The 23,440-nt window shown below is 44.4% G+C and overlaps 1 protein-coding gene across 6 annotated transcripts in view; it reads right to left on the reverse strand.

The window, feature by feature from the left end:
- LOC118399921 (kinesin-like protein KIF21B) overlaps positions 1-23,440 on the reverse strand; it is a 121,396-nt gene that overhangs the window by 33,865 nt on the left and 64,091 nt on the right. For all 6 annotated transcript variants that reach the window (XM_052473206.1, XM_052473204.1, XM_052473208.1 and 3 more), the window contains exons 2-7: positions 16,271-16,493; positions 13,656-13,838; positions 11,634-11,783; positions 8,584-8,715; positions 6,089-6,346; positions 412-527 (exon numbers count right to left, since the gene is read on the reverse strand). In XM_052473206.1, the coding sequence (XP_052329166.1) occupies positions 412-527; positions 6,089-6,346; positions 8,584-8,715; positions 11,634-11,783; positions 13,656-13,838; positions 16,271-16,493 (1,062 nt within the window). The remainder of the gene's footprint in view (positions 1-411; positions 528-6,088; positions 6,347-8,583; positions 8,716-11,633; positions 11,784-13,655; positions 13,839-16,270; positions 16,494-23,440) is intronic.

The following is a 23,440-nucleotide window of genomic DNA, read 5'->3' on the forward strand; positions in this document are numbered from 1 at the left end:
GAAGGAGAGTTATGGAGTGCTGCATCAGATGACCTTGCCTCCACAAACACTTGACCTCAACCAAACTGAGATGGTTTGGGATGAGTTGGACTGCAGTGTGAAGGAATATCAGCCAACAAGTGCTCAGCGTATGTGGGAACTCCTTCAAGACTGGCGGAAAAGCATTCCAGGTGAAGCTGGTTGAGAGAATGCCAAGAGTGTGCAAAGCTGTCATCAAGGCAACGGGTGGCTACTTTGAAGAATCTAAAATGTAACACTTTTTTGGTTACTACATGATTCCGTATGTGTTATTTCATAGTTTTGATGTCTTCATTATTATTCTACAATGTAGGAAATAAAGAAAAACCCTTGAATGAGTAGGTATGTCCAAACTTTTGACTGGTACTGTACGTGTGTGTGTGTGTGTGTTACCTGTTTCCTCCCAGTGAGTCTTGTAGTAGGCGCGTTAGTTTAGAGTCTCTGTAGGGAACATGTCCTCCTTTCTTAGCCTGGTCCCCCAGAGCACTGATCACATTCCCCAAAGCCAGCTAGAACACATACTCATAACCATCATCATCACGTTTCTCAGCACCAATTAAAACACATACACAAAATCATCACACACACACACACACACATTAATGAAGGGGCCCACATGGGGACAGAGAGGCAAAACAAATATTATTTAAAAAACATGTCCAGTCACAGGAGCCCACTCTCAACGTCCAAAATACACCAGAGAGCACGATTCAGGCCCAGAGGATCAATAGTTTCAAAAGAATTACTGGATTAAAGGGATACTTCAGGATTTTGACAATGGTGCTCTCAATGGTGTAGCTGTAGAACGTTTTGAGGATCTGAGGGCCCATGACAAATTCTCAGTGTCCTGAGGGGGAAGAGTTGTTTTCACGCCCTCTTCACAGCTGTGTTGGGACTGAGTTTTCACGCCCTCTTCACAGCTGTGTTGGGACTGAGTTTTCACGCCCTCTTCACAGCTGTGTTGGGACTGAGTTTTCACGCCCTCTTCACAGCTGTGTTTGGACTGAGTTTTCACGCCCTCTTCACAGCTGTGTTGGGACTGAGTTTTCACGCCCTCTTCACAGCTGTGTTTGGACTGAGTTTTCACGCCCTCTTCACAGCTGTGTTGGGACTGAGTTTTTCTTCACAGCTGTGTTGGGACTGAGTTTTCACGCCCTCTTCACAGCTGTGTTGGGACTGAGTTTTCACGCCCTCTTCACAGCTGTGTTTCACACGCCCTCTTCACAGCTGTGTTGGGACTGAGTTTTCACGCCCTCTTCACAGCTGTGTTGGGACTGAGTTTTCACGCCCTCTTCACAGCTGTGTTTGGACTGAGTTTTCACGCCCTCTTCACAGCTGTGTTGGGACTGAGTTTTCACGCCCTCTTCACAGCTGTGTTGGGACTGAGTTTTCACGCCCTCTTCACAGCTGTGTTGGGACTGAGTTTTCACGCCCTCTTCACAGCTGTGTTGGGACTGAGTTTTCACGCCCTCTTCACAGCTGTGTTGGGACTGAGTTTTCACGCCCTCTTCACAGCTGTGTTGGGACTGAGTTTTCACGCCCTCTTCACAGCTGTGTTGGGACTGAGTTTTCACGCCCTCTTCACAGCTGTGTTTGGACTGAGTTTTCACGCCCTCTTCACAGCTGTGTTGGGACTGAGTTTTCACGCCCTCTTCACAGCTGTGTTGGGACTGAGTTTTCACGCCCTCTTCACAGCTGTGTTGGGACTGAGTTTTCACGCCCTCTTCACAGCTGTTTGGGACTGAGTTTTCACGCCCTCTTCACAGCTGTGTTGGGACTGAGTTTTCACGCCCTCTTCACAGCTGTGTTGGGACTGAGTTTTCACGCCCTCTTCACAGCTGTGTTGGGACTGAGTTTTCACGCCCTCTTCACAGCTGTGTTGGGACTGAGTTTTCACGCCCTCTTCACAGCTGTGTTTGGACTGAGTTTTCACGCCCTCTTCACAGCTGTGTTTGGACTGAGTTTTCACGCCCTCTTCACAGCTGTGTTGGGACTGAGTTTTCACGCCCTCTTCACAGCTGTGTTGGGACTGAGTTTTCACGCCCTCTTCACAGCTGTGTTGGGACTGACCACGATAGATCCTTAGTGTTGTGGGCACCAAGAAACTTGATCGTCAGTGATCAAGCCTTCCACTGTAGTGATGTTGGCAAACTTAAATGATGGGTGTTGGAGTCATGCGCGGCCACGCAGTCGTGGGTAAACAGGGAGTACAGGAGGGGACTAAGCACGCAACCCGGCACGGGCCCCCGTGTTGAGGCTCAGCGTGGCGGATGTGTTGCTGTCTACCTACACCAACACCTGTCTACCTACGCCACCCATCAAGAAGTCCAGGATCCAGTTGAAGGGGAAGGTGTTCAGTCCCAGGGTCCTGAGCTTAGTGATGAGCTTGGAGGACACTATGGTGTTGAATGCTGAGCTGTAGTCAATGAACAGCATTCTGACGTAGGTGTTCCTATTGTCTGAGTGAGAGAGGGCAGTGTGGCGTACAATAGAGATTGTGTCATCTGTGGATCTGTTGGGGCGGTATACGAATTGGAGTGGGTGCAGGGTGTCTGGGATGAAGGTGTTGATGTGAGCCATGACCAGCTTTTCTAAGCATTTCATCAAATCAAATTGTATTGGTCACATAATATGGTGAGCAGATGTTAATGTGGGTGTAGCGAAGGGCTTGTGCTTCTAGTTCCGACAGTGCTGTAATATCTAACACGTAATCTAACAATTCCCCAACAACTACCTAATACACACACATCTAAAGGGGTGAATGAGAATATGTACATATAAGTATATGGATGAGCGATGGCCGAGCAGCATAGGCAAGGTGCAGTAGATGGTATAAAATACAGTATATACATGTGATATGAGTAATGTAAGATATGTAAACATTACTAAAGTGGCATTATTTAAAGTAGCATTGTTTAAAATGTCTAGTGATCCATTTATTTTATTTCACTTTATTTAACCAAGTAGGCCAGTTGAGAACAAGTTCTCATTTACAACTGCGACCTGGCCAAGATAAAGCAAAGCAGTGCGACAGATACAACAACACAGAGTTACACATAAAGAAAAGATAGAAAGAGCCATGTACAGTGTGTGCAAATGCAGAAGAGCAGGGAGGTAGGCAATAAATAGGCCATAGAGGCGAAAATAATTACAATTTAGCATTAATACTGGCGTGATATACAGTTGAAGTCGGACGTTTGCATACACTTAGGTTGGAGTCATTAAAACTTGTTTTTCAACCACTCCACAAATTTCTTGTTAACAAACTATAGTTTTGGCAAGTCGGTTAGGACATCTACTTTGACCATGACACAAGTAATAAAAAATAAAAAAAGTGTTTACAGGCAGATTATTTCACTTATAATTCACTGTATCACAATTCCAGTGGGACAGAAGTTTACATACACTAAGTTGACTGTGCCTTTAAACAGCTTGGAAAGTTCCAGAAAATTATGTCATGGCTTTAGAAGCTTCTGAAAGGCTAATTGAAATCATTTGAGTCAACTGGAGGTGTACCCGTGGATGTATTTCAAGGTCTACCTTCAAACTCATTGCCTCTTTGCTTTACTTCATAGGAAAATCAAAAGAAATCAGCCAAGACCTAAAAAAAAAATTGTAGGCCTCCATAAGACTGGTTCATGCTTGGGAGCAATTTCCAAAAGCCTGAAGGTACCACGTTCATCTGTACAAACAATAGTACGCAAGTATAAACACCATGGGACCACGCAGCCGTCATACTGCTCAGGAAGATTCTGTCTCCTAGAGATGAACATACTTTGGTGCGAAAAGTTCAAATGAATCCCAACAGCAAAGGACCTTGTGAAGATGCTGGAGGAAACAGGTACAAAATAATCTATATCCACAGTAAAAATGAGTCCTATATCGACCAATCCTGAAAGGCCGCTCAGCAAGGACAAAACCACTGCTCCAAAACCGCCGTAGAAAAGCCAGACTAAGGTTTGCAACTGCACATGGGGACAAAGATCGTACTTTATGGAGAAATGTCCTCTGGTCTGATGAAAAAAAAAATATATAACTATTTGGCCATAATGACCTTCGTTATGTTTGGAGGAAAAAGAGGGAGGCTTGCAAGCTGAAGAACACCATCCCAACCGTGAAGAACGGGGGTGTCAGCATCATGTTGTGGGGGTGCTTTGCTTGCAGGAGGGACTGTTGCACTTCACAAAATAGATGGCATCATGAGGTAGGACAATTATGTGGATATATAAGTCAGGAAGTTAAAGCTTGGTCGCAAACGGGTCTTCCAAATGGACAATGACCCCAAGCATACTTCCAAAGTTGTAGCAAAATGGCTTTAGGACAACTAAGTCAATGTATTGGAGTGGCCATCACAAAGCCCTGACCTCAATCCTATAGAAAATTTGTGGGCAGAACTAAAAAAGTGTGTGCGAGCAAGGAGGCCTAACTCAGTTACACCAACTCTGTCAGGAGGAATGAGGCAAAATTCACCCAACCTATTGTGGGAAGCTTGTGGTAGGCTACCCGAAATGTTTGACCCAAGTTAAACAATTTAAAGGCAATGCTATCGAATACTAATTGAATGTATGTAAACTTCTGACCCACTTGGAATGTGATGAAATAAATAAAAGCTCAAATAAATAATTCGCTCTACTATTATCCTGACATTTCACATTCTTAAAATAAAGTGGTAATCCTAATTGACCTAAGACATGGAATTTTTACTTGGATTAAATGGCGGGGCTTTACCTCGCAAAGACTTAAGGATGACCTGGAGCCAGTGGGTTTGGCGAAGGATATGTAGTGAGGGCCAGCCAACGGGAGCATACAGGTCGCAGTGGTGGGTAGTATATGGGGCTTTGGTTATAAAACGGATGGCACTGTGAAAGACTACATCCAGTTTGCTGAGTAGTGTTGGGGGCTATTTTGTAAATGACATCGCCAAAGTCAAGGATCGGTAGGATAGTCAGTTTTATGAGGGTATGTTGGCGGCATGAGTGAAGGAGTCTTTGTTGCGAAATAGGAAGCCGATTCTAGATGTAACTTTGGATTGGAGATTGTTAATGTGAGTCTGGAAGGAGAGTTTACAGTCTAACCAGGCACCTAGGTATTTGTAGTTGTCCACATATTCTAGATCAGAACCATTCAGGGTAGTGATGCTAGTCAGGCAGGCGGGTGCAGACAGCGATCGGTTGAAGAGCATGTACTAGCATTTAAAAGCAGTTGGAGGTTTGTTAGCACAGTGTCCAAAGAAGGGCCAGATGTATACAAAATGGTGTCGCCTGCGTAGAGGTGGATCAGAGAATCAACAGCAGCAAGAGCGACATCATTGATGTATACAGAGAAAAGAGCTGGCCTGTTTATTAAAGTGTCCTGTGATTGTGTCTCAATACAGTATATACATCAGATATGAGCAATGTAATATATGTAAACATTATTCAATTGGCATTAAAGAACGCGAAGCAAGGTGACCATCTCTGTCGGCGTCATCTTAAATCATGGCTACAGATGTGAGTGCTATGGGGCGATAGTCATTTAGACAAGTCACTTTGGCAGTCTTGGGCACAGGAACTATTGTGGTCTGCTTGAAAAGTGTAGCTAATATAGACTGCGTCAGCGATAGGTTGACAATGTCAGTGAAGACACTTTACAGCTGGTCAGCACATGCTCTGAGTATGCGTCCTGGTAGTCCATCAGGCCATGCAGCCTTGTGAATGTTAATCTGTTTTAAGGTCTAACTCACATCAGCTACGGAGAGCGTGATCACACAGTCATCCGGAACAGCTGGTGCTCTCATGCATTGTTCAGTTTTGCTTGCCTTGAAGCGAGCATAGAAGGCATTTAGCTCGTCTGGTAGGCTCTAGTCACTAAGCAGCTCACGGCTTGGCTCCCCTTTGTAATCCGTGATAGTTTGCGAGCCCTACCACATCCGACGAGAGTCAGAGGCAGTATTGTAGGATTCAATCTTATTAATGCTTTGCCTGTTTGATGATTTGTCGGAGGGCCTAGTGGGATTTCTTATAAGCGTATAGGTTAGTGTCCTGCTCCTTGGAAGCGGCAGCACACGCACACACACAAACACACTTCTCACCAGTCCACAGTTGATGGATATGCCCTCCCGTGCCCGTTCTCCCGTTGCTCCGGTGCGTTTGAGTCTCTCTGATCCAGCTAGGTCCACAAAGTGAAACTTGGCCATCAGAGTCTCATACTCAGGCTTGGTAATAGACCCTCCATCTCCGCCAACACCATTCACCTCTCCGTTCACCTCCCCAATCACACCTCCATTTTCACCCCCGTTCACCTCCTCAATCACACCTCCATTTACACCTCCGTTCACCTCACCATTCTCCTGGAGAGAGAGAGAGAGAGAGAGAGAGAGAGAGAGAGAGAGAGAGAGAGAGAGAGAGAGAGAGAGAGAGAGAGAGAGAGAGAGACCACAATTAGTGAACAATTATCAACAAACACTTAATTCAAACTTTTTAATTATTTGTATTACTGTCATTACTTTACTTGTCACTCGGTCTGATACGTTCATCTTTCTCCTCTTCACTCCTCTTTCACCCTCTTCTACCTTTATTTATTCCCTTTGACTCTCTTTGAGTCTCTCAATACATCAACAGTGCCTATAGAAAGTCTACACTACCTTTAAAAATGTTCCCCTTTTGTTGCCTTATAGCCTAGAATTAAAATTCATTAAAAATAGTTTCCCCCCATTGATCTACACATCCTACTCCACAACTTCCAAGTGAAAAAAAAGAGTCCAGGTTAACTTTACAAAATCAAAACAGAAATATCTTGGTTGGATAAGTGTCCACCTCCCTTGTCCACCTTCAACATCACACACAGAGTTAATTGGCCTCCACCTGTGTTAAATTATAGTGATTCACATGATTTCGGGATAAATTCAGCAGTTCCTGTAGGTTCCCTCTGCTGGGTAGTGAATTGCAAAGCAAGAAGTCAACCTTGAGCACAAAGGAGCTTTCAAAGGAAATCCGGGACCAAGTTCTGGAAAGGCACAGATCAGTGGATGGGTATATAAAAAGATTTCAAAGGCCTCGAATATCTCTTAGAGCACGGTCAAGACTATTGTTAAGAAGTGGAAAGTGTATGGCACCACCGATACCCTGCCGAGCTCAGGCCGTCCCTCCAAACTGGATGACCGAGCAAGCAGGACACTGATTAAAGTAGTTACCAAGAGTCAAATGGGAAACTTTCAAAGAGCTCCAGGCTTTTAAGTGTGCATGTGATAACAATATTCCAAGCACTCCACAAATGTTGCATGTATGGTAGCGTGGCAAGAAGGAAGCCATTACTCAAGAAAGCCCACCTAGAATCGCATTTGAAGTATGCAGAAAAAAAAAACGTTATTCTGTAGCCATGTGGCAAAAAGTGTAGTGTTCTGATGAAACAGAAATGTAACCGTTTGACCTGAATGTAAAGCGATACTGTTGGAGCAAACGCAACACATCACCCAAAGAACACTCATCCCTACTGTGAAGCATGGAGGAGGCAGCATCGTGTTATGGGGATGTTTCTCATCGCCAGGGAATTATCAGGATAGAAGTGGAAATGAATGGAGCAATGTACAGAAAAGTCCTAGAGGAAAACTCTGCAAGAAAGCTGGAACTGGGACAGCATTTCACCTTTCAGCATGACAACAACCCAATGCACACGGCCAAAGCTACAGTGGCTAAGGAATAAAAAGGTAAATGTGACCCGTTTCAGGAAACTAGGTGTATGTTTCAAGTCACGACTTCACAGGAGAGCCGTTTGAACGTTAAAAAATATATATGCTTTTTTTGGGCAGAAATGCCTTCTAGAACATGTGAACTTTCATGTGCCTTAATAACAAACTTGTATGCCATCTGTAAATATAAATAAAGTTGTTAAATTACGAGCATAGTTGGTTAAAGGCAAAACCTGCTAGCCATGATTGGCTGAGATAATGAGTGGGCTGGACATGCAGAGAGATGACTTTCAGATTGGTCTGCGGTATAGCATCTTGTGTCTTTAAATGAGCTGCTCATTATGCATACATAATCCTTTCTACTGCATTTTTTTCCCGAAATATATAAAGTTAGCCATGGAGAACTGCAAATATGTTGCTGAATTTATCAGGCTCTATCGACAAAGTTCAGTGGGGAAAAGTTGTGATGGACTGCTTTCCGGAGGACGTTTGTGCCATGCTGGCTCTCTCGGAAAAATGAATCAGACGATGAGGAAATCCCTGATTTAGGCAAAAACATTTTCATTGAAGACATTGTAGAGTCTTCTGATGACAGTGATGGGGAAGAAACGGCAATCGACGTGTATCAACTGTGTGTAATGTTAGTGATGTTTGCTCAGAATGACATTTCGCATTGCTATCACTGTTAATACAGCATTATTTTCACAAAAAAATAAAATAAATCATATGGTGTGTAGAAAAACAAATCGCATTTAAATGCATGAAACTGAGGCACTGACACAACAAAATGTGAAAAAAGTTCAAGGGGGTGTAGATTTTCTATAAGCACTGTATCTACCCTCTCTGATCCATACCTCCCTCCCTCGCCCTCCTCTCTCTCTCCCTCCCTCCAACCCTACCTCAGTTTGTTGACAGACTCTCATCTGACAGAGGTTGATGGTGAAGATGGCGTGAGATCTGGAACTCGATGCGTTCATCTGGGTACTGGCCGTGGTACGAGACAACGCTCCCAGCTTCAGACACTGTAACAGCTGTAATACACAAACTGTTAGTACTGTACACACTAGGGCTGGGCAATACATCACATTTGAATGTATGTTTTAGCGCAATATTCCAAATGCCTGTTTCGCAATAACCTAGTTTTTATTAAATGCTTCGTTTTTTTTACGAGCATTTATGTCCTCTTGTTGTCATGTTATCTTTTTGGTCTCCTTCGCTCCTTCTGCTGTGACTGTATACCTTCCCGTTTACACACACACACACCAAGCCCCTCCCACACACACCAAGCCCCTCCCACACACACCAAGCCGCTCCCCCTGCCACTCACAATAACAAAGATGAGAGATCACTTTTTTCCTCCCTCGCTATTTGCAATTGAAGTTTGGTCCAGAATCGGTCATATGGACACCGAAACACATTGAGAAATTATTTTACTGTGGAGGTAACCTTTCTAATGGTCCATTTCTGTGGCTCATTTGGCAGAGAGACATGGTATCGAACATTGAATCTGGCCAGGGTCAGTTGGGTTCACGATTACCGCTAGCAGCACTATGGACCACTAGCCATACCGTAGCAGAATGTATGCAGCACATGACTAGCAGCACTAACCGCTAGCAGCATTTGCCAAAGACACTTAAAGCTGTCTCGTCTGTGTTTTCTGTGTTTTCTGTGAATGGTTTGTCCTCTGCAAATCAACTGTACATTATTTTACTGTTTTGACCACTATTGTTTTCACTATATATTTTACCTCTTGGGGATGTTATTCGAAAACATAATTAACCTTTGCTAATGACACAGCTGTACATTTTGAAACATGTCTCAACTCCTCATATTGTGAAGTGGAGAAGACAATTACTACAAAACAGAGATGCTTGTTCTAGGTCCCAATGAACATTGAATCTGCAATTAAAATGTACAGTGTCAAATAAAACTGTGAAGGAGTTTGATCTCTCTTTTTTCAAAAGACGACAGCTTTTTTCCATCTACTAACATTGCAAAAATCAGAAACTTTCTGTCCAAAAATGATGCAGAAAAATTAATCCATGCTTTTGTCACTTCTAGGTTAGACTACTGCAATGCTCTAGCGGATAAAGCACTAAATAAACTTCAGTTAGTGCTAAATACGGCTGCTAGAATCCTGCATTTGCATATTACTCCAGTGCTAGCCTCTCTACACTGGCTTCCTGTCAAAGCAAGGGCTGATTTCAAGGTTTTATGCTAACCTACAAAGCATTACATGGGCAGCACTGATGTACCGCTAGCAGCAATTATGAATTTCTAAGCAAACAGCTGGAGGCAGGGCAGCTCCACTATGCCTACCCATGTCAGAGACGCAAACTCGGTCTCAACTTTACCGTCTAGCAGCTGAAGACTCATCTCTTCAGTGGGTCATATGATTGAGTGTAGTCTGCCCAGGAGTGGGAAGGTGAACGGAAAGGCTCTGGAGCAACGAACCGCCCTTGCTGTCTCTGCCTAGTTCCCCTCTTTCCACTGGGATTCTCTGCCTAATGTTACGGGGGCTGAGTCACTGGCACTCGTGCCGTCCCTGGGGGTGCGTCACCTGGGTGGGTTGATTCACTGTTGTGGTCGGCCTGTCTGGGTTGCAGCGGAGATCTTTGTGGGCTATACTCGGCCTTGTCTCAGGATGGTAAGTTGGTGGTTGAAGCACTAGTGGTGTGGGGGCTGTGCTTTGGCAAAGTGGGTGGGGTTATATCCTTCCTGTTTGGCCCTGCCGCTATGGGGCAGTCTCCTGACCCCTCCTGTCTCAGCCTCCAGTATTTATGCTGCAGTAGTTTATGTGTCGGGGGCAGGGTCAGTTTGTTATATCTACTTCTCCTGTCCTATTCGGTGTCCTGTGTGAATCTAAGTTCTCTAATTCTCTCCTTCTCTCTTTCTTTCTTTCTCTCGGAGCACTAGGACCATGTCCCAGGACTACCTGACATGAGGACTCCTTGCTGTCCCCAGTCCACCTGGCCATGCTCCTGCTCCAGTTTCAACTGACCTGAGCCCTAGGACCGTGCCCCAGACTACCTGACATGAAGGCTCCTTGCTGTCCCCAGTCCACCTGACTGTGCTGCTGCTCCAGTTTCAACTGTTCTGCCTATTCGACCATGCTGGTCATTTATGAACATTTGAACATCTTGGTCATGTTCTGTACCCGGCACAGCCAGAAGAGGACTGGCCACCCCACATAGCCCGGTTCCTCTCTAGGCTAGCCTTTCTAGGGAGTTTTTTAAGCTTTTACACCTGCATTGTTTGCTGTTTGGGGTTTTAGGCTGGGTTTCTGTACAGCACTTTGAGATATCACTGATGCTGCTATATAAATAAATTTGATTTGATTTGATTTGATTTTTTCTAAATGTGCAATAAGCATGAAACACAATTATATAAGGAATTGACAACTCGTTCTCATTCTGAGAAATAAGTTAGCAAATAGCAAATAGATCCAAGTTAGCGAAACTTGAAATATAAAGATTAGCTGGCTACTCACTAGCATGTGGGCTTGTGCTTGAGATATTGTTTGAAACCTGTGTTCATTGTATATAATGCCTGCTGCAAGATTTTTCTCATTATTAGTGAATGTGCATTATGCATGGTTCTGGTGAAATTTGTAACAAAAAGGGCATTCTCATAGACAGACGTGAAAGCCAGATCAGTGATTACTGCAACAACGAAATCGGGTAAAACCATTTTGATAAAATCAGTGGGTCTTATGGTTCTGGAAGGCTTATATTTATCCTAGGTATAATTTCACAAGCACTGAATTCATTAAGAAATTGCTGACTGTTTGAAATGTGGTGTATTTCACCTTTAACTGTACAACAAAGATTATTTTGAGAATATTATTTTTGAAATCAAGATGTACAGTGTATCGTGGATCTCCCATATCGTGAATTTGTCCATATCGCCGAGTCATAGCGCACGCACACACACACACACACACACACACCTCTTCCTCTGAGTTGACAAGTCGTGAGGTGACTCCGGTGGTGTAGATGGAGCCGCTGCCATCCTCATGGATCTTGATATTAGACTTCCTGCTCTTACAGTCTGGGTCTCTGGCTCCGTCAAACAGATCTAGGATCTCCTCATTGTACAGCTGGAATAGACACACACACAGTAGACAGTGAGCGATGAAAGGGCATGGATCAAATGGTGTACTACATAACCTCTGGACCTTTAGGAAGCAATAAGGTTAAAGGTTGTGAGAGGTCAAGAGTCAACTCAGAAGTTCCCACTTCACAGGACACACACACACACACACACACACACACACACACACACACACACACACACACACACACACACACACACACACACACACACACACACACACACACACACACACACACACACACATTAACCCTGGCCGACGTCTTTTTATCATCAGTACTGATAACCCAATGACCGGACAAACAGCCTACACCTGAACTAACGACAGGCACACTTAACAAGGATGACTACCACAGCATTCTGCAGTGATACGCCATCCCATCTGGTTTGCGCTTAGTGGGACTATCATTTGTTTTTCAACAGGACAATGCCCCAAAACACACCTCCAAGCTGTGTAAGGGCTATTTGACCAAGAAGGAGAGTGATGGAGTGCTGCATCAGATGACCTGGCCTCCACAATCACCCGACCTCAACCCAATTGAGATGGTTTGGGATGAGTTGGACCGCAGAGTGAAGGAAAAGCAGCCAACAAATGCTAAGCATATGTGGGAACTCCTTCAAGAATGTTGGAAAAGCATTCCAGGTGACTACCTCATGAAGCTGGTTGAGAGAATGCCAAGAGTGTGCAAAGCTGTCATCAAAGTATAAAATATATTTGGATTTGTTTAACACTTTATTGGTTCATACATGATTCCATATGTGTTATTTCATTCCATATGTGTTATTTCATTCCATATGTGTTATTTCATTCCATATGTGTTATTTCAAAGTCAAAATAAAGAAAAACCCTTGAATGACTTGAATACTGTATACTGTATACTGTATATCAAATATTACTTCACTACAAGCCAGACACCTGAGTGTGTACCAGGCACCTCCTGCTACAGCCAGTTGATGTCAATGACACATATAAGCTCATGTCTCCCAAACGTCTGTCTGTTCATATTCTCATTCTGGGTAACGTCACAGCTGATGACCAACATCAGATCAGTTGTCAGGATCCTGTTTCCTGTTTCAGCTGTCATCACAATGTCACGTCCTGTAGCTTCACCAGGGCTGATCCCTGCATCCCCTTCACATCTGGTTAAAGTTCATATTACCCTCACACACACACACACACACACATACATACATACATACATACATACATACATACATACATACATACATACATACATACATACATACATACATACATACATACATACATACATACATACATACATACATACATACATACACACATACTCAATCAAAGGCAAGAATGACAAATGACAACATACAATGTGTCCCTGGATGACAATATTTTATACTAGAGAGATTTTCATCTCCTCTGAACTGGGTGGGTGGCCCAAATAACTGGGTGGTATTTGTGTGTGTGTGTGTGTGTGTGTGTGTGTGTGTGTGTGTGTGTGTGTGTGTGTGTGTGTGTGTGTGTGTGTGTGTGTGTGTGTGTGTGTGTGTGTGTGTGTGTGTGCATCTTTGTGCGTGTGTGGTATGTGTCTGTGTGTGCGTGTCTGTTTGTTTGTGTGTGTATGTCTGTGTGTGTGTGTGTGCATGTCTGTGTGTGTATATGTTTGAGTGTGTATGTGTGAGCCCGTCTGTGTGTGTGTGTCTGTGTTGTGTGTACCTGTTTGTGCGTTTGTGTCTGTGTGTGCGCTCATGTGTCTGTGTGTGCGTGCGCGCGTCTGTCTGTGTCTGTGTGTGCGTGCATGATACAATATCCCACTCTAGGGGCTACTGCTGCTACTGCGTGTGTTTGAGGGTGCCTGCCTACTGTATGTGTGTGGGTTCTTACCTCTAGGAACTGTGCACTGACTTTAAACTCTGGAGGGTGTGTGCCCTGCTGCTGGGCCTGTGTCTTCCTCTCCTGGATGCCCAGGAACAGCTGACGAACAGCCCGCGGGATGATACCCTGGTCCTTCTCCTGCACGTTCATGTCAAACCCTGTCCCCATGGTATGGGTCTTCCCTGAGCCTGTCTGAAACAGAGAGAGAGAGAGAGACACACACACACACATTATTTATAACACACACATCACAATTTGGTCACTTCAAGTCAGTGCATTCAAATCAAATGAATGCTTGTGTTCCTCGCTCTAACAATAGAATCTAACAATTCACAATAACACACACATCTAAAAGTAAAAGAATGGAAATAAGATACAGTTGAAGTCAGATGTTTACAGACACTTAGGTTGGAGTCATTAAAACTCATTTTTCAACCTCTCCACAAATGTCTTGTTGACAAACTAAAGTTTTGGCAAGTCAGTTAGGACATCTACTTTGTGCATGACACAAGTAATTTTTTCCAACAATTGTTAACATTATTTCACTGTATAATTCACTGCATCACAATGTATCACAATTCCAGTGGGTCAGAAGTTTACATACACTAAGTTGACTGTGTCTTTAAACAGCTTGGAAAATTCCAGAAAATGATGGCATGGCTATAGAAGTTCTGATAGACTAATTAACATCATTTTGAGTCAATTGGAGGTGTACCTGTGGATGTATTTCAAGGTCTAACTTCAAACTCAGTGCCTCTTTACTTCATGGGAAAATCAAAAGAAATCAGCCAAGACCTCAGAAAAAGGTCTTGGTTCATCATTGGGAGCAATTTCCAAACGCCTGAAGGTACCACGTTCATCTGTACAAACAATCATATGCAAGTATAAACACCATGGAACCACGCAGCCATCATACCGCTCAGGAAGGAGACGCGTTCTGTCTCCTAGAGATAAATGTACTTTGGTGCGAAAAGTGCAAATCAATCCCAGAACAACAGCAAAGGACCTTGTGAAGATGCTGGAGGAAAGAGGTACAAAGGTATCTATATCCACAGTAAAACAAGTCCTATATTGACAACCTGAAAGGCCGCTCAGCAAGGAAGAATCCACTGCTCCAAAACAGCCATAAAAAAGCCAGACTACGGTTTGCAACTGCACATGGGGGAGAAGATCATACTTTTTGGGAGAATGTCCCCTGGTCTGATGAAGCAAAAATAGAACTGTTTGGCAACAATGAATATCGTTATGTTTGGAGGTAAAAGGGGGAGGCTAGCAGGCCGAAGAACACCATCCCAAACGTGAAGCCCGGGGGTGGCAGCATCATGTTGTGGGAATGCTTTGCTACAGGAGGGATTGGTGCACTTCACAAAATAGATGGCATCATGAGGTAGGAAAATTATGTGGCTATATTGAAGCAACATCTCATGACATTAGTCAGGAAGTTTAAGCTTGGTCGCAAATGGGAAGAATGGCAGATTTTTACCCTGTCAGCTTGGGGATTTGATCCACCAACCTTTCAGTTACTGGCCCAACGCTCTGACCACTAGGCTACCTGCAAAACACTAGTCTCAACGTCAACAGTGAAGAGGCGACTCCGAGATGCTGGCCTTCTAGGCAGAGTTGCAAAGAAAAAGCCATATCTCAGACTGGCCAATAAAAAGAAAAGATTGAGATGGCCAAAAGAACACAGACACTGGACAGAGGAACTCTGCTTAGAAGCCCAGCATCCCGGAGTCGCCTCTTCACTGTTGACATTGAGACTTGTGTTTTGCAGGTACTATTTAATAAAGCTGCCAGTTGAGGACATGTGAGGAGTCTGTTTCTCAATCTAGACACTCTAATGTACTTGTCCTCTTGCTCACTTGTGCACTGGGGCCTCCCACTCCTGGCATGGAATAGCCTTCATTTCTCTGAACAAGAATAGACTGACGAGTTTCAGAAGAAAGGTCTTTGTTTCTGGCCATTTTGAGGCTGTAATTGAACACACAAATGCTGATGCTCCAGATACTCAACTCGTCTAATTAAGGCCAGTTTTATTGCTTCTTTAATCAGAACAACAGTTTTCAGCTGGTCAAACATAATTCCAAAAGGGTTTTCTAATGATCAATTATCCTTTTAAAATTATAAACTTGAATAAGCTAACACAACGTGCCATTGGAACGCAGGAGTGATGGTTGCTGACAATGGGCCTATGTAGATATTCCATAAAAAAATACATCCAGCTACAATAGCCATGTACAACATTAACAATGTCTACACTGTATTTCTGATCAACTTGATGTTATTTCAATGACAAAAAAAATGTGCTTTTCTTTCAAAAACAAGGACATTTCTAAGTGACCCCAAACTTTTGAACGTTAGTGTTTTTATAAAATATACATACACACACATCTTTAAAATAAAAAAATCCTTTATTACCGTCCAACCCTACCACCCCTCCTCCAATTAAGGTATTAAGTTACCATCTCTGAAAAAAAATCACCCAGAGCCGTCTCTTTACACTACAAACGTATATTTCTTGGGACTAGTATGTGTCATCAAAGTAATGTAGTGTAAAGAGGCCTATGTGTCTGCACATGTGAGAGTGTGTGTCTGTGTGTGTGTGTGTCTCTCTCTCGCAGTACCTGTCCATAGGCAAACACCGTAGCGTTGTATCCGTCGAAACAGCCCTCGATGAGTTTGTGGACGCAGGCAGCATAGATCTGCTGCTGGGCCGAGTCGATGTCGAACACAAAGTCGTACGTGAAGGCCTTGTCTTTACCCAGCAACATCTGGGGCTCCCCGGGTGTGACCAGCGTACACACGTGACAGCCCTCAATCTTCTCCTTCGCCATCTGGGGACGGATCCTTCAAACACAGGAGAGAAGAGAGACACGGGGTCGACGAGGGGTTAAAACAGTCGTGGTCAAAATCTACAGTTAAAAGTCTCAGACGTTGTTCCATAACAATCAGGGATTCAAACTGCCGAGGGGCTCAAAAAGATGACACTGAAACACGCAACGACAAAAGAAATCCCTGCTCGGGGTATAAATGCAGGTTTTTAACTAATTCAACAACAAAGAATATGATCTGCATGATCGGTCTGTGTGTGTGTCAAATAAAAAGTGGGTAACGTGACCCTAACTCGCAGCTAAAAAAAACACGTCAAGAAAGCAATGCAACGTTATTTCTGGCCTCGACTTTACTGCAAATGACACTCAAGTTTTGGGAGAAAAAAAAACAATACACTTCTATTGCAGTTAGCCATTACAGCCTTTATAATAGCAACGCTTGTGACCACACACTAAATACTGCACTTAAAGTAGAAAAACATGTTAAAGTAGAAACAGGTGTTCTGTTTTTGCTCTACAGTGGCCACTATAGTAGACGTCGATCAAGTGCACAAGGCTACATGTGTGCAAAAATAACGTTCAGAGTAAAACATGTAATAATCCCCCCTCACTCACACAGGTGGTATAGGAAAGTTCAACATAAAAGCAATATCTGTGGGCTACACTGCACATTATTACATTGTACACTTTCTGCCTGTGGACATCTGTTCTACAATGTGCCAGCAGAGTATGATACCCTTTGTTGGCATAATTGATCTCTTTCAGGCAGAGAGTAACACCTGGCATACCCCTTTTTATCCACAAGTGAGAAAGGGGGTAAAGTGTGTGGTGTTCCTTTCACCTCTATTGGCATTCAGCTAAAGTATTGCTCCAAAGTATTGCTCCAAAGTATTGAATCCAGTATTGCTCCAAACCCACATCACTCGTTCGCTTACAGCCATTTGTGATTCAAAGTCGCATAGGTCACATATTTTGGAGTTCAAAACAGCGAATTTCGCAGAAAGGTGACTAGTTTGCATCCCTGAACAATTCAACTCGGGGTTCAAATAATGTCGTTATTCAAATACAGAAGAGGTATGGTCAATGAAATGGTAAGATGTTGGTACTTTGTTATATAAAACACATTTGGGAGCATTCCAACAAGCTATTACTGAAGATGAGCCGAAAGAAATTGATGAAGAACTTGAACTGAACTAGATAATGTGGAGTGCAGATCATTAGCTAATCATTTTAAATCTGGTCAAATCCATGGCCAAGCAAAATCAGTAGTGTATCTCCCCCACTAACCTCCTAACCCCCCCCCCCTTCGGGAGGTAATCCCCCCCCTCACACACACACACACAGAAACTCCCCCCTATAGAGATAAGCCCCCCACTTGAGACCACACCAGTGTCTCTCTCCCATGTTCTCTCCATATGAGCAGCTGCACACATTTCAATTCACACATGTGCCCACACACACACACACACACACACACACACACACACACACACACACACACACACACACACACACACACACACACACACACACACACACACACACACACACACACACACACCACACACCTTCCCCCAGTGCTGACTGCAGCAGTTTGTTGAGACTCAGGGCTCAGAGGACTGGCCTACAGACCTGCATTAGGGAGAGAGGATTAGAAAGTACAGTACCAGTCAAAATGAATCATACGGAACCGTTCGGTATTTAGAATAATAGTGAAGTGTGCAAAGCTGTCATCAAGGCAAAGGGTGGCTACTTTGAAGAATTTCAAATATAAAATGCATTTTGATTTGTTCAACCCTTTTTTTGGGTTGTTACATGATTCCATATGTGTTCGAATAATAATAATAATAATAAAAATGAAGAAAAACCCTGGAATGAGTAGGTGTGTCCAAACGTTTTGACTGGTACTCTAGTTGCATTAACAAACATGAAAATACACACCACATTCAAAAACACTACCTCCAATATATTTACATACATGAGCAGGCCTATTGGGAAGAATTCTTGAGAAGACAAAGAGGAAGCTGCACAATCGGAGACTGAACAGCGCAGCTCTTACGGACATGCAGCCATTGGAACCCATCGTGTCTTTCTAGAGTATCTCGTTCTGAAACAGTATCTGGTTGAGTTTGAAGCCGACTACACAAAGCACTGCATGGATGTAGATGTGTTAACGTCATCGCAACGTAATAGAAAACCAGGAGCGTTGGTGATACAGCTGTGGACGTCAACGGACTGAGGGTCGTTCATTCTCCTCTCCTTGCTTTCTCTCTCGCTCACGTTATTTTTCCAGTTATCTCTCTCCTTCCATCTCTGTCCCTCTCCTCCTGCTTTTATCTGCCCTTGGAGACACCCATCTGATAATACTCAGAACATTCTGCGGTACTTACTGAGCACTCAACCACAATGGATTTGGATTTGGTTGTAAAATGAGAATATTTTTAATTAACTTCTGAAAGTCAAAGCAGCAGTAGGTCAGAGAACACGACAGACAAGACGCTGGAGAGTTTAGTCACTAGACCAGACACACCCCTATTCTCTCTCCATTCCATCTATCCTGTATGACTGCATCTCTCTCTCTCCATTCCATCTATCCTGTATGACTGCATCTCTCTCTCTCCATTCCATCTCTCCTGTATGACTGCATCTCTCTCTCTCCATTCCATCTCTCCTGTGACTGCATCTCTCTCTCTCCATTCCATCTCTCCTGTATGACTGCATCTCTCTCTCTCCATTCCATCTCTCCTGTATGACTGCATCTCTCTCTCTCCATTCCATCTCTCCTGTGACTGCATCTCTCTCTCTCCATTCCATCTCTCCTGTATGACTGCATCTCTCTCTCTCCATTCCATCTCTCCTGTATGACTGCATCTCTCTCTCTCCATTCCATCTCTCCTGTGACTGCATCTCTCTCTCTCCATTCCATCTCTCCTGTATGACTGCATCTCTCTCTCTCCATTCCATCTCTCCTGTGACTGCATCTCTCTCTCTCCATTCCATCTATCCTGTATGACTGCATCTCTCTCTCTCCATTCCATCTATCCTGTATGACTGCATCTCTCTCTCTCCATTCCATCTCTCCTGTATGACTGAATCTCTCTCTCTCCATTCCATCTATCCTGTATGACTGCATCTCTCTCTCTCCATTCCATCTATCCTGTATGACTGCATCTCTCTCTCTCCATTCCATCTCTCCTGTATGACTGAATCTCTCTCTCTCCATTCCATCTATCCTGTATGACTGCATCTCTCACTCTCTCCATTCCATCTCTCCTGTATGACTGAATCTCTCTCTCTCCATTCCATCTCTCCTGTATGACTGCATCTCTCTCTCTCCATTCCATCTATCCTGTATGACTGCATCTCTCTCTCTCCATTCCATCTCTCCTGTATGACTGAATCTCTCTCTCTCCATTCCATCTATCCTGTATGACTGCATCTCTCACTCTTTCCATTCCATCTCTCCTGTATGACTGAATCTCTCTCTCTCCATTCCATCTCTCCTGTATGACTGAATCTCTCTCTCTCCATTCCATCTATCCTGTATGACTGAATCTCTCTCTCTCCATTCCATCTATCCTGTATGACTGAATCTCTCTCTCTCCATTCCATCTATCCTGTGACTGCATCTCTCTCTCTCCACTCCATCTCTCCTGTGACTGCATCTCTCTCTCTCCATTCCATCTCTCCTGTGACTGCATCTCTCTCTCTCCGTTCCATCTCTCCTGTGACTGCATCTCTCTCTCTCCATTCCATCTCTCCTGTATGACTGCATCTCTCTCTCTCCATTCCATCTATCCTGTATGACTGAATCTCTCTCTCTCCATTCCATCTATCCTGTATGACTGAATCTCTCTCTCTCCATTCCATCTATCCTGTATGACTGAATCTCTCTCTCTCCATTCCATCTATCCTGTATGACTGCATCTCTCTCTCTCCACTCCATCTCTCCTGTATGACTGCATCTCTCTCTCCACTCCATCTATCCTGTATGACTGTATCTCACTCTCTCTCTCCATTCCATCTCTCCTGTATGACTGCATCTCTCTCTCTCCATTCCATCTCTCCTGTATGACTGCATCTCTCTCTCCACTCCATCTATCCTGTATGACTGTATCTCACTCTCTCTCTCCATTCCATCTCTCCTGTATGACTGCATCTCTCTCTCTCCATTCCATCTCTCCTGTATGACTGCATCTCTCTCTCTCCATTCCATCTCTCCTGTGACTGCATCTCTCTCTCTCCATTCCATCTCTCCTGTATGACTGCATCTCTCTCTCTCCATTCCATCTCTCCTGTGACTGCATCTCTCTCTCTCCATTCCATCTCTCCTGTATCACTGCATCTCTCTCTCTCCATTCCATCTCTCCTGTATGACTGCATCTCTCTCTCTCCATTCCATCTCTCCTGTATGACTGCATCTCTCTCTCTCCACTCCATCTATCCTGTATGACTGTATCTCACTCTCTCTCTCCATTCCATCTCTCCTGTATGACTGCATCTCTCTCTCTCCATTCCATCTCTCCTGTATGACTGCATCTCTCTCTCCACTCCATCTATCCTGTATGACTGTATCTCACTCTCTCTCTCCATTCCATCTCTCCTGTATGACTGCATCTCTCTCTCTCCATTCCATCTCTCCTGTATGACTGCATCTCTCTCTCCACTCCATCTATCCTGTATGACTGTATCTCACTCTCTCTCTCCATTCCATCTCTCCTGTATGACTGCATCTCTCTCTCTCCATTCCATCTATCCTGTATGACTGCATCTCTCTCTCTCCATTCCATCTCTCCTGTATGACTGCATCTCTCTCTCTCCATTCCATCTCTCCTGTATGACTGCATCTCTCTCTCCACTCCATCTATCCTGTATGACTGTATCTCACTCTCTCTCTCCATTCCATCTCTCCTGTATGACTGCATCTCTCTCTCTCCATTCCATCTCTCCTGTATGACTGCATCTCTCTCTCTCCATTCCATCTCTCCTGTGACTGCATCTCTCTCTCTCCATTCCATCTCTCCTGTATGACTGCATCTCTCTCTCTCCATTCCATCTCTCCTGTGACTGCATCTCTCTCTCTCCATTCCATCTCTCCTGTATGACTGCATCTCTCTCTCTCTCCATTCCATCTCTCCTGTATCACTGCATCTCTCTCTCTCCATTCCATCTCTCCTGTATGACTGCATCTCTCTCTCTCCATTCCATCTCTCCTGTATGACTGCATCTCTCTCTCTCCATTCCATCTCTCCTGTGACTGCATCTCTCTCTCTCCATTCCATCTCTCCTGTATGACTGCATCTCTCTCTCTCCATTCCATCTCTCCTGTGACTGCATCTCTCTCTCTCCATTCCATCTCTCCTGTATGACTGCATCTCTCTCTCTCCATTCCATCTCTCCTGTGACTGCATCTCTCTCTCTCCATTCCATCTCTCCTGTATGACTGCATCTCTCTCTCTCCATTCCATCTCTCCTGTGACTGCATCTCTCTCTCTCCATTCCATCTCTCCTGTGACTGCATCTCTCTCTCTCCATTCCATCTCTCCTGTATGACTGCATCTCTCTCTCTCCATTCCATCTCTCCTGTATGACTGCATCTCTCTCTCTCCATTCCATCTCTCCTGTGACTGCATCTCTCTCTCTCCATTCCATCTCTCCTGTGACTGCATCTCTCTCTCTCCATTCCATCTCTCCTGTATGACTGCATCTCTCTCTCTCCATTCCATCTCTCCTGTGACTGCATCTCTCTCTCTCCATTCCATCTCTCCTGTATGACTGCATCTCTCTCTCTCCATTCCATCTCTCCTGTGACTGCATCTCTCTCTCTCCATTCCATCTCTCCTGTATGACTGCATCTCTCTCTCTCCATTCCATCTCTCCTGTGACTGCATCTCTCTCTCTCCATTCCATCTCTCCTGTATGACTGCATCTCTCTCTCTCCATTCCATCTCTCCTGTATGACTGCATCTCTCTCTCTCCATTCCATCTCTCCTGTATGACTGCATCTCTCTCTCTCCATTCCATCTCTCCTGTGACTGCATCTCTCTCTCTCCATTCCATCTCTCCTGTATGACTGCATCTCTCTCTCTCCATTCCATCTCTCCTGTGACTGCATCTCTCTCTCTCCATTCCATCTCTCCTGTATTACTGCATCTCTCTCTCTCCATTCCATCTCTCCTGTATGACTGCATCTCTCTCTCTCCATTCCATCTCTCCTGTGACTGCATCTCTCTCTCTCCATTCCATCTGTCCTGTATGACTGCATCTCTCTCTCTCCATTCCATCTCTCCTGTGACTGCATCTCTGTCTCTCCATTCCATCTCTCCTGTATGACTGCATCTCTCTCTCTCCATTCCATCTCTCCTGTGACTGCATCTCTCTCTCTCCATTCCATCTCTCCTGTGACTGCATCTCTCTCTCTCCATTCCATCTCTCCTGTGACTGCATCTCTCTCTCTCCATTCCATCTCTCCTGTGACTGCATCTCTCTCTCTCCATTCCACCTCTCCTGTGACTGCATCTCTCTCTCTCCATTCCATCTCTCCTGTGACTGCATCTCTCTCTCTCCATTCCATCTCTCCTGTGACTGCATCTCTCTGTCCCTCCATTCCATCTCTCCTGTGACTGCATCTCTCTCTCTCCATTCCATCTCACCTGTGACTGCATCTTTCTCTCTCTCCATTCCATCTCTCCTGTGACTGCATCTCTCTCTCTCTCTCTCCATTCCGACTGCATCTCTCTCTCTCCATTCCATCTCTCCTGTGACTGCATCTCTGTCTCTCCATTCCATCTCTCCTGTGACTGCATCTTTCTCTCTCTCCATTCCATCTCTCCTGTGACTGCATCTCTCTCTCTCTCTCTCCATTCCGACTGCATCTCTCTCTCTCCATTCCATCTCTCCTGTGACTGCATCTCTCTCTCTCCATTCCGACTGCATCTCTCTCTCTCCATTCCGACTGCATCT

Source organism: Oncorhynchus keta, chromosome 21 (assembly GCF_023373465.1).
Source record: "Oncorhynchus keta strain PuntledgeMale-10-30-2019 chromosome 21, Oket_V2, whole genome shotgun sequence".
NCBI classification, from domain to species: Eukaryota; Metazoa; Chordata; class Actinopteri; order Salmoniformes; family Salmonidae; genus Oncorhynchus; species Oncorhynchus keta.